The sequence below is a fragment of the Barbus barbus genome (genome assembly GCF_936440315.1).
Source record: "Barbus barbus genome assembly, chromosome: 6".
Lineage (NCBI taxonomy): Eukaryota > Metazoa > Chordata > Actinopteri > Cypriniformes > Cyprinidae > Barbus > Barbus barbus.
Window position 1 is genome coordinate 5,975,055 of NC_136734.1, and position 12,446 is coordinate 5,987,500.

General features: G+C 39.7%; 1 protein-coding gene across 1 annotated transcript in view; it reads right to left on the reverse strand.

Annotated features, from left to right (window-relative positions):
• Nucleotides 1–3,319: 3,319 nt before the first annotated feature.
• LOC306871815 (LIM/homeobox protein Lhx3-like) overlaps nucleotides 3,320–12,446 on the reverse strand; it is a 9,728-nt gene continuing 601 nt past the window's right edge. Inside the window, exons 2-6 of the mRNA XM_079419988.1 lie at nucleotides 7,724–7,895; nucleotides 7,423–7,625; nucleotides 6,022–6,173; nucleotides 5,083–5,254; nucleotides 3,320–4,526 (exon numbers count right to left, since the gene is read on the reverse strand). Of these exons, the coding sequence (XP_079276114.1) occupies nucleotides 4,099–4,526; nucleotides 5,083–5,254; nucleotides 6,022–6,173; nucleotides 7,423–7,625; nucleotides 7,724–7,895 (1,127 nt within the window). The 3' untranslated portion in view covers nucleotides 3,320–4,098. The remainder of the gene's footprint in view (nucleotides 4,527–5,082; nucleotides 5,255–6,021; nucleotides 6,174–7,422; nucleotides 7,626–7,723; nucleotides 7,896–12,446) is intronic.

The following is a 12,446-nucleotide window of genomic DNA, read 5'->3' on the forward strand; positions in this document are numbered from 1 at the left end:
TGGAAATGGGCAATGCGAGCGGTTTAACCGTACGCTCCACAATCTTTTGCGGACCCTTCCAAGCTCGAGAAAGCGAGACTGGGTAGCATGCCTTCCTCAAGTGGTGTTTTGTTATAACACCACCCTCCATCAGACTACAGGAGAGTCGCCACATTTTTTAATGTTTGGCCAGGAGGCACGATTACCTGTGGATTTCTTACTGGGTAGCGTTCGGGAGCCCATAGAAGGTGACATACATGAGTGGGTGTTAGAGCACCAGACTCGACTACAGGTAGCTTTTGAGGGAGCTCGAGAACGGTTGCGAGTTGCAGCAAAGAAGCGTAAAGAGCAGCATGATCTATTAGTTCGGGATGCCCCGCTCACTGTAGGGCAGTTGGTGTATCTTCGCAATTACGGGGTCCGAGGGCGTCATAAGATCAGTGATCTTTGGAGCCCTGTGGTATTTCAGGTCTTGCGAGCACCTGAGGAAGGCGGTGTAGTGTACTCTATTGCTCCTGCTGATGACTTGACCCAAGTAAGAACGGTACATCGTTCCTTGATTAAGGGTCGATTGGGGTCAGAGGCCCCGGATGAATTTGAGCACGGATCAGATCCAGAGGGGGATCCCCCTCCTCCGGAGGAAAGTTCCCTTCATCTGGAGGAGGAAGACGTTGATCTGGTGAGGGTTGTTAGAGTAGGTGTTGGGAGTCCCAGGCTTACAGGTCAAGGTCGTTCCCAGGACTTCTTGGGAAATATTGTTCCATCTCGGAGGACAGGTGTGGTGCAAGCAGAAACCCCGGTGTGTGTTGAGAGAGAGGTGAGGCCTGGACCAGTCGATTCACCTTGTGAGGTTGCAAATACTGTTAGAAGGACTAGTCGAGTTACGGCGGGCCAACATTCGAACATGAATCGCCTCCCTAGGCCAGCGATTGGGCCAAGTGGGGCAGTTAATGCGGTCACGGCAGTCTTTAGGCCATGGATCTGAGTTGTCATGCGATCACCGGGACGGCGATCCAGTTCGGGGGGGTGGATTGTAGCGGGCATAGCTGCCTAGTTAATTGTAGTAGCAACTTGAGGACTAATTGAATGGTAATCACCTAATTAGATCCAGGTGCGCGAGTGGGTATAAGGAAGGTTTCTGTGTTGTTGGGAAGCGTGTAGACTGCTGCAAACTTTGACACCGTTCTTTCCGAGCCGTTCCCGTATGAGGACCCTTGCGCTGAACCGCATATCATTTGGGTACGTTACCATAGATGGAGAAATATTTAATTTGGGGTGAGCTGTTGGCTGTATGCGTTCTGTTTGTTTTAGTATGCATCTTGGGCTGTGTTTATCCATCGTGGTTCGACGTTGGGAGGGTCGTTTTTGCTAATAATCAGGTGGGTAAACTATTGACTTAATGGGGGAATATCTGCGAAAAGGCATTGTTTATATCGTGACATTGTTTATACACTCTTAAAAATAAAGGTGCTTCAGGATGCCATAGAAGAACCTTTTTGTCTAAATGGTTCCATAAAGAACCTTTAACATCTGAAGAACCTTTCAGTTTCACAAAAGGTTCTTTGTGGTGAAAGAAGGTTCTTCAGATTATAAAAAGATAAGAAAGAGATGGTTCTTTAAAGAACCTTTGACTGAATGGTTCTTTGTGGAACCAAAAATGGTTCTTCTATGGCATCGCTGTGAAGAACCTTTTGAAGCACCTTTATTTTTAAGAGTGTATCCCCCTGTTTTAGTTGAAGAGGCCAAGAGCTGGTAATGTCGGCATGATTTCAGCGAGCTGATTGGGACCGTGACCTGGCTTCCCCTTCCTTTTGATTTTTATCTTCGTTGTCTTGAGTATTTCTAGCGCGTGGCCGCGACGTTCCGTCTTGCCTCGCTTCATTTGCGCCTGCTGACCAACCCACATCAAGTGAACTTGACGCCGGGAGATTGGGAGACCGGGAGACCGGAGTATTAATCCGTGTGGCCCTTGGCCACCTCCGCACTGTTTCAACTGAAAGACTGTTTGTGGGGTTCGTATGGTATAATTAGATTGTTGTGTGAATGAACTCATAAGGTGATGCGAGTTGTTTGAGTGCGTCCGTTTATAGTGTGTGTGTGTGTGAGAGAGGGTGAGTGTGTTCTCGTGAGAAATAAGTATTGATGGTTGCGCGATCTTATGGAGTGAGTCGGTTGTGTGTGTATGTTGTTCAGGGATCAGGTGTAATGTGATTTTGCATCTGTTATTTCGTTGTTTTTTTGTATTTTGTTGATTAACTTTGTATTTTTCTTTTGTTTATTGATTTGATCTATGATAATCTGATTGTATTTTCTTGATTTATGATAACTTGATGTTGATTTTGTTAACTTTGTTGGACTGGCTAGGGGTGCTGACGACTCTAGGTCCAAGTTAATGGGTACCCTTGTTCACTGAGTGGTTTGATTCTTCTGAATTTCCTGTCACTTGAATGCACGTGTGCTTGTGGTGAAGTGAGTACATTAGTGTACGTTTGTAGTGAAGTAGAATTGGGTAAGTTTGTTATTTCCCCTTGCCATCTGACATGTTATCTTTGATTTTCTGATTGATTTTGTTTATTTTCCATTTAGTTTTGATTTTGTAGCCATATTTAACCCTTGTGTATTGAATTGTGTGTGTGTGTGTCTAGCTTTTATCCTAGTCATAATAAAGTATTGTTATTTTTCTATATTCACGCCTCAGCTCTATCCTTGTGTGACGAACCTGTGTGTCCTTATTGGACCATTATTTCCCTGGGTGAAATTCCCAGGGTGGCGTAGTCGGAGTTGTAATTATAGTTGAGTCCAGAATCACGAAACCCACCTCGTCGGTGCCACACATGCATACATTCATGAACAAACAAAAAAACACTTGGGGGTGCGTCATTACCATTATGTCGAATCAAATGCAAACACGATTTACAGCATTTCATCTGTGTGACTGAATTAAATTGTGAAATAGTAAACAAACCGAACCCTGACACACTTATCTCCAAATCGACATGTTGCAGTAACGTCCGCCTCGAATTTCTCTGCTAAAGAGGCTTTGAACTCTTGATACGCCTCTGGTCACAAGCCAGACCGGTGATTCGCCGACTCAGCGAGATCCGGGTCCATTATCTGTGCCCTGATATAAGATCGATGTGATTAATCTCGGAAAAAAGAAATAAATATCCAAGCCCGTTCTAACGCTCTCGCTGCCAACGAGCCACTGGAGAAACCTTCCCGGATCAGATGTCCGCTCCTCCGCTTTAGAGAGCGCAGAACAATGGGGAGGCTGTAAACGGCACAGAAATTTGCATCCTTTTAGTAAATGAAGAAATAAAAAACACAAGCCCACAGCGTTAAAGAGCTCTGCCAGGAAGCGATGGCTACTTGAGGATTTCACTGACAAATTTATTAAAGACCTTTATGACTTAACCATCATCAGAGAGAATAAATAAGACGTAAAGCATTTTTTTTTCACATAACACATACAGGAGCCACAGCGCCTCGGCCAAACGTTTCCAACACAGTGAAATGAACAAGACACGTCTGAAAACACACAAATGCATAAAGGAACTCCTACTGAATAGAAAGAGACAACAACTACAACTTGTCTATCCCTGTTGTGAAACATACAAAGTCTCTGTGATCATATAGTCCAAGGAGGTTGTATAAAAATAAAGACTTCACATTGATAAAATGTTATACAATGTATATAGACATTTGGCAATGACCAGACACTTGGACCAAACTGGTGATATCACATTTATACACATCAGTAACAGCAATGATGGATGATTTAATTTTTGTTGGTGCACCATACTTCTGATTTACTGTAACTGATTTAAATTCTCATCTTGAAGAAGAAAATAAAATCTTTGCATTGTCGTATAATTAAAAGTCATGGTCTAAGTAAAAGTTGGTGAAGAGCTCCAATAGTTGCTGAAAGCTCCCCACTCAATGTCGTGTCCTTGTAGAACCAAGCAGAAGTTCAAAGCCTTGGCGAGACTTTTCAGCTCAAGTCTTGGGTCCATCGCTAACCAGTTTTATAGAAGATACAAAGTTCATTCGCTTTGTAATCCCTGTCCACTGGTGGAGATCTGCTCTAGGTCTCTTTCCAAATGTGTATTTTCAAAACTATCAGAATTGTGCATGATCCACTTCATCCAACCAGGATGCTGGGCTCGCAGGGAAGTCCGGGTACCCACCGCTGCTTCCCGTAGACAAATCAGAGCTCGGCCCATTTCCCCCAGCCATCAAGCGAACCCCCGGAGTCATGTTCTGGCCTCCGCTATGACCCACCATGGGCATGCCAGGCTCTGAGTAGACCAGGCTGGAGATGAGGGGCTGGTGTCTGGGAAGGGCCTGTAGTGAGCCTGGAGACTGCGGGAGGCTGTAGGGGCTGCTGGCCTGGATGTCGTGGTATTGCTCCTGTGAGGGGATGATGGCACCATGCTCCAGCGGGAAGGGCGGATGACCTCCACCCTGACGACTCAGAGCTGGAGAGCTTTCACTCAGACTGCTGTAAATGCCATTGGAGTGACCCAGCTCCGACATGGGCGGCTCATCTGGATGTAGAGCATGTCGAAGGAAAAAAATTAATGTGAGTGGTGGATTGTTCAATACACAAAAATTCAATTATGTAAAACATATCCACACTCTTTCATGTATTGCCATCATGGTTCCTTTAAAGTGAAAAAGGATTATTTAGATTACTAAAATGTTCTTTACACTAAGAAAAAAGATTCTTTTAAGAACTGTTAAACTAAAAGATTCTTTGGGGTTCCTAAATGGCTCTGTGAGACTGCTGCGAAAAGCCCCTTTGTGGGTGTTTGTGATGGATGCCAGATTTTTGACCAAAAATCTCAAGGAAAAACTGGCATGCAGTATGAGCTCTCACTATTTCCATTTATTTTCTAAACAAGCTTTTCAAAAAAATAATTAATAAACAGTTCTATGCTTTAAATCAGACTGGTTTTGACCTTGCAATATTTTATTCAAAGCAAAATTTTTTTTGAAAATCATTCATGAGCATTTTAGGGTGATGAAATGGTCCTTGGTTCAGAGAAAGTTTTTAATACACACATTAGTCATATTTATATAGGATTTTGGGAGCAAACATACCCGTGAAAGAAACCTCAGCATCGCTATCCATGCCCTCCTCCTGAGTGCTGTCTTTATCTGATTTGGAGCTCCCGCGTGACCTCTTCATGTTTCTGAAGTACTGTCCCCATCTCTGTCTACCTGCATCTTTTTTCAGTCTTTTCTCTTTTGCTCTTCTGTTTTGAAACCAGACCTGCGCAGAGACATTGGTTAATTATTTTGAGGCATCACTGTAAAAAGCTGTAGTAAAAAAAGTCAAAAGCTATTATGCTCCATTTTACACACGAGGTCACGAGGCACTATAAATAATAGCGTAAATAATAGGAAATAATACATGAATTGTATGAAATAGATGATACTTGAATACATTTCTTTTGTGCGTGGAAATATTACAGGGAACAATACATATTGGATATCTTATGAATGTTATATAGGCCTACGTCCAAGTCGATGTTAGCTATGTATGGTTTGTTAGGATATGACAATATTTGGCTGAGATACAATTATTTGAAAATCTGGAATCCGAGGGTGCAAAAAAATAAATAAAAATACATATGGAGAAAATCGCCTTTAAAGTTGCCCAAATTAAGTTCATAGCTATGCATAGCCTATTACTAATCAGAAATTAAGTTTTGATATATCTTATTTACGGTAGGAAATTTACAAAATATCTTCATGGAACACGATCTTTACTTAATATCCCAATGATTTTTTGGCAAAAATAAATTTAATTTGGATCATTTTAACTAATACAATGTATTGTTGGCTATTGCTACAAATATACCCGTGCTACTTATGACTAGTTTTGTGGTCCAGTGTTACAATTAATATCACGGAAAAACTATAAGTTGCATTTTTAAGGGTGATATAAATAACCCCACGTTTTCGCGGTGTTCTGTTGTAATGCACATTTGTTTTGTTGAGAATGAGCTGTAGGTGTGATGTAGATGTAGCTGTTACCTGCACCACCCGCATGTCGAGGCCGGTCTCCGACGACAGCTGCTCCCGCACGTGGCGCGCGGGTTTCGGTGAGTTATTATACGCGTTCTTCAGTGTCTCCAGCTGTTTGGCGGTGATTGTTGTGCGCGGGCGTTTTGCTGTCGAATCCGCCTCTGTAATATAAGAAACATATTTTGATTTTAATTGATTTCTTATTCTACAATCAGGCTACAAATAAACGCATTTCAAATAATATCTAACTTTATTCCAGTCAAAACTATATTATTATTATTACCATTATTATTATCATTATTATTTAAATGAGCTTAAACGAATCCAAGTCAAGTTTTAATATCTTTACTGAAACAATTGCACATTATAAGTTCTATTCTATTCGAATCTGAGCGTCGGTGAGGTGAAGGCACTGAAGGTCTGTATTAAACATTTAGAATGCAGTTATTCAGTGTAATGTAAGTTTATCTGCTCAATGAATGACGCTCAGGGTCTCTTCCAGACCCCGTTTCTAAATAATTCACAACGAGCGTTCCGTCTCTGTAATATAAGAAACAAATTTTAATTTAACAAACGAATTTATTCCTTATAGACATTAGAATCTATTCTTATTTCGAGATGTATGCTCGTTTTTATCATCCAAACTATTCTATTCTATTCTATTCTATTCTATTCTATTCTATTCTATTCTATTTAAATTCCAGTGTATTCTATTCTAAAAATGACAATTTTCTATTCTTTAAAAAATAACTTTTAACATGCATGGAATCTTTCTTTTGTACTAAATAATAATAATAAAAAAAGATTTTCTAAGCTAAAAGGTTCTTTGGGGAACCAAACTGTCTATTCTATGTCTATTCTATTCTATTCTGTTCTATTGGATGTCAACTGAAACGCATGTTTTGAACATTTAGAATGCATTACATTCAGTGATGAGCTGTGTAACGTGGGTTTATCTACTCAACGGATGACACTAAGGGCCTTTCCAGACTCCATTTCCAAATAAATCACTACACAGTCCGATTTGTCCAGTATTAAAGCGCTGAATCTGGCTGAAAACTGCCCTGAATGCAGATTGTGTCTCTCTGGCTCCATTGATCAGCTCTAGTGCGTGTGTTCAGCGCTCACTGGAACGCTTCTGTACGGCGTTGGCACTTATCGATTTGGAGGCTGGCGAGTTCGCAATTACCTGAGTCGGGTCAAATGTTTATGGACGAGCCCACGACCAGCGAGATTAAGCTCAGAGTTAAAAGCGGCCAATCAATGTGAGGTCATCGAATGAAAGAAGTAAAACAATTAAGACTTAGGGAACTGTGCCTGCTCATACAAAACTGCACTTGAGGTAGCCTAACTTCTCTGATTTTCTCTTACAAAAATATATATCTGCTGAATAAACAAAGATGCACGTACCTCTCTGTTTGGCGGTCTCATAATCGGCTTTACACACCAGTCGACTGTCTTCCATCAGGTAATACTCGTCACCTGTGGCCAGCTGCCTCTTACATACGATACAGGCGAAGCAGTGCAGGTGATACACGAAGTCCTGCGCCCTCCGGACCACCTGTGTCGGCGGGATGCCCTGCTGACACGCAGCGCACTTGGTCCCGAATCTCCTGCAGGCAAAATACGGTCAAACACCGGTCAGATGGTACCAGAAGCCTGAGTGTGAACGAAATGAAACCATGCAAGTGCTGAAACATGAAGGACTGACTTGAAAAAGTCGTCTTTGCAGTAAACACTGTCGCCTCGACTGAAGCATTTGTCGGCCAGCTGAGACTGACAGTCGCTGCATTTCAGACATTTGCTGTGCCACTGTCGATCCAAAACCTTCAGGATAAAACGATCGACTATGTGCTGGTTACAGCCCGCGCAAACTGGAATATCTGCAAGTAGAAAATTAAACAAAACAAGAAAGCGGTTAATATCAAATAGGCTATACTGTATCAGAATGAAATGCATCATCAACCTACTTGCGAATAATAAAAAAACAGTGGTCATTTTTTAAAAACATTTCAAAAATGAAAAAGACAAAACATTTAAAAGACGACAGCTATTTGTCGGTCTCGCTTTAAGCGATGAACTTCGCTTGCAGTCGTGCTTTGATTATGATGTGCATTTAATTTGTTTTTCAGTGTGGTTTTATTTACTAAACATGTATTAAGTTATATATATATATATATATATATATATATATATATATATATATATATATATATATATATATATTTTTTTTTTTTTTTTTTTTTTTTTTATACAAATCACCACACAAGTCACAATTTTTTTTGTCTGGTTGTTTATTACAAATAAGCCATATTGGAGGAATGAACAGCGAAAGTCTATTTTTTTCAGTAAAACATCAAAGCACATGATTTCATCGCGACAACATTCCCCAAAGATATGATTGCGCGTTCCGTTTTTACGTATAAAAAAGAAAGAAAGAAAGAAAGAAAGAAAGCTAATTGAAAGAGCTGCACCAGATATAGGCTATAAAGATCATTTAAGCGTAATAGTTATTATTATTATTATTAAATAATGAATAATTCCAATTCTAATTCTTTGCTGTATTAGTAGCCTATTACTATTATTATATGAATATGCTTAATAATAATAATAATAACAACAACAACAACAATCTTCACATTATTATTATTATTATACAATATTACAGCATGTAAGCACATTCTCGTGATAAATCACAATGCAACTCAAGGTTGCATTGTGATTTATCACAGTAAACTACACCGGTAAACAGACGAGCTTTTATTAAAGCAATCATTCTCTTTAACGACGTAAAACTGAGAACTTTAATGTGTTGATTTAGTATTGTGTACTTAAGTATTTATGATGTAAATATTAAGTCTGTCTTTATTTAAAAAGCTTTTATAAAACACTTGAACAAAAAACAACACCCTTTCCATTACACAGGTAGCCTACGTAAAGCACATACAATAAAATAAACTACATGAACATATAACAGTAACAATAAATAGCTACACTAATATTATTAATATTAATATTAATATTTATGTTGTGCTGAAAATAGCAGTTTTCATGTGTTTATGTTGGTGAATAAATGCTAAATTTCGGGAACCCGCTTGCTCTGTGCATGGGTATCCTTAAATAACAGTTCTCTGTAACCATTATGATAAATCATAAATATCATAAATATCCAGAAACACACATTTGATTACATCTTCTTTACTCTAACATATTTGGTCAAATTCTGATTAAAATTAAATTAAACCACGATCCACGATCCCTGCTCGAGATTTTCTTATTAATAACAATAACAAGTCAATAAATAAGGCCGAGGCGCGTTTTATCTGGCAAATCAAGTGTCTTTGAGCGCGAAGCTACTTCTCTGACATCAACACAGACGTCATGAACAGGTGCACGAGTACCTATCAATTATTCAAGTAACCTACAGCTCTAATTATTAGTCTATAAATCTCACATTTTTGGTTCAAACATAGAGTCTGAAATAGTTTCTGTCCTCCTGCAGCCGTCATTCAGAATGACGAGCTGTTTCAGGAAAATTGACATTATTTCTCAACACTCATTGTAAGGTTTTCGTTTTATTTCGTTTTCTAAAATGTAGCCTATTTGTACACCAAGGATTTTCCACGTAGATACAAATCAAAGCCATAATATCTTTCATGCGCGTCAAAGTCCAAAATGAGAAATGTTGCCGATTTGTAGAAATAGAAAGACGCAGACATATGTTGTTGTGAGCCACTATATAAAATTTAATCCCACAGAAACACAAGCATTCCTAATCCAGAGCATTAGAGAGGCACGAAAAGCGCTACGCATGCAGGAGAAATAAATTCTACTGAGAAAAGATCTACTCCACAATTACAAATCATCTGTTAAACTTAAACACAAAGAGCATTACACAACAGTCACCTAACGTGCATTTTTAAATGTAAGGATAATTAAATTACAAGCTTTCAGCAAATGTGCAACTCACTCAAGATTGGACTAATACTTTGAGGCGCTTCGTATTTTTCTAGGTCTGAATTGATCTGTAAGTTTCTTCCGTGCTCTGATGTCGGATGTACCTTTCCGTAACTCCTCTCTCTGCGTGAGTAAAGCCAGCAGCATCTCCGTGTGATGAGAGGACGGCTCTTTCGGCGAATCCCGAGTCTTATTCTGCTCCATTTTCATTATTCCGATAAAGAAAGTCAAAACGCGTGCTATAATATAACTATCTAAGCGTTATATGCAGCGCAGAATTGTCAGAAGACGCGCGCGTGTCAGAAACACATCCATAGCGCGGCGACTTTCTGCGTCTTGTGGCTCGTAATGCGCAAAAGAAACGCCGCCCCGTTACTCTGGCGACTGATAAAACAGATGAGCATCACCTGGACAAAACCAGCAATTTCTGTGAGAAACGTCCACAAAATATCCACATAAGCCGTTTAGTACTTTTGCGCGAGAGACACAAATATTCCCCACGCTATTTTCCATAAATGTGTCATATGATGCCTTCAACTAACAACAATTAGTTGTGAACGACGGCGACTGTGTTTCCCAAAAGCAGGTATGTGTGTGTGTGTCCATCATATAAACATGCGCACCTGTCAAATCCCCATCTTGATCTAGATCTGAAGTATTCAAAATATACCCTGTAGCAGTGCGTAAAGCGTACTGACACTACATTTGCAATTAAAGAAGAAACATGCGAATACACAACAAAGGCTAGAAATATACGCACTGACACATTTCTAATGCATGCATTTTGCACATCGAAAATGATGTTTACTGAAAAGAAGTAAACATCAGCGTCTGAATTATTTTCGATAGACACACAATTGATGAAATTGGCGTCATTTAAATCAAACAAATTCTCCGCTTGTATTATTTTCTATTCTGAGCTGAATGATATTCCAGTTTTATCTACAATAAATTTTGAACACCGATGCAAACAGATACTAAACTTAAATAGGCGTAATAAATGCCAATTTCAAAACGAATTAATTATTACAGGGCCAGTTGTAGAAAGTGTTTCACATAGTGTCAACGCAAACACTACAAATGAGTCTGTTTCTGATCAATGCACTTTTTTATCAACCTGTAGTTTGGCGCAATGCTTTTGCTTCCACAAAGCGAAAATGAATCATGTCCTTTTGCGATGCGCATAAACTGTGAACTTTTGAATCCAGATCATTCCATTTCTCAACATCGATTTGGGTCAGACAACTGTTTGCTGTAGGAAAGAGAGGACAGTTGTGTGAAATGCTGATGGAGCTGCTCAAGCTCCAGATGAATGTTATTGCCACTGATCTGCTGTGTCTGGGGAAATCAGCTTTAGTGCCACTGCGGCCGCCGCATGATAAACTCAAAATCAATGCCACATTTGCTTGGATTTCCACACTTTATGAAGCACATATCGGCGAAAGGTGCCGCAATGTTCCCTCTTACTTTCAGCTTTATCATTTTTATGTCAGATTGACCTGTTCACCTTTGATGTAACAAAATCTCACGACTGAAAACTATTTTGACCATGTCATTTTGACAGCTCTATAACAACATCAATTGTTTAATTAAATTATGTTTTAAAGGTTGCTATATTTGACAGCGACAATTTTACTGCTTATAAGTGACAACTTGTAGTTACCGAACAATTAATTTGTAGAGCTGCTAATACTTAGGCTACGTATTGTAATAGCCTAATTAACAATTAGCAACATATGTGTAACATGACAACAGTTACACAGTGTTATTAAAGAAAACCAAGACTCTCGCGTCTCAAAGACAGAATGCGTTGAGAAAACGCACACATATTATACTCCAGGTTCAACTCTCCAGAACAGCCCTAAACCGGGTCTCCTCTCGTCCAGGTGCTGCACTTGTTGAGGGAAACCCGATACCTGCTGGTCTCGCGGACGGAGCTTTGGTCCATTTGTGGGTCTCTCATGACAACCGTGACAGCGTGCGCTTCACATCTGCTCCACGCGCTAACAATGTTGCTCATTACATATTCATACGGCGTCCGACAGGCGAATGTTCGGAGCAGGAACAGCTGTTAGTTTGTCGAAAAAGACGACTTTTTCAAGACTATCAGTATTACGTGTATATGAATGCATGTGTCTAATGCAGAAACTCCAGAAACGCTTGACCTTCAAAGCAACGCTTCATCCACCAAACGCTCTTCAGAAGGGTTCATGAGGTTCAGTAACTGCTTTAGCTGTGTAGGGCTCTTGAGCTGAAGCAAACGGTACTTTAGACGTTAAAATGTGTTAGATGTGTAATATAAGCTTTCATATAAGCTTTGTCATATAAGCTTTTCGTACAATTTCGAATGCACTAATATTGATATTTAAAGAAGTCGGGAATAAAATTCATTTAGGGTATTAAATAGGATCCCCAGTGACATTAGGCTGTACTTATTAAGTAACAATACTTAAGTATAGTGTATAAGAACGTTTATC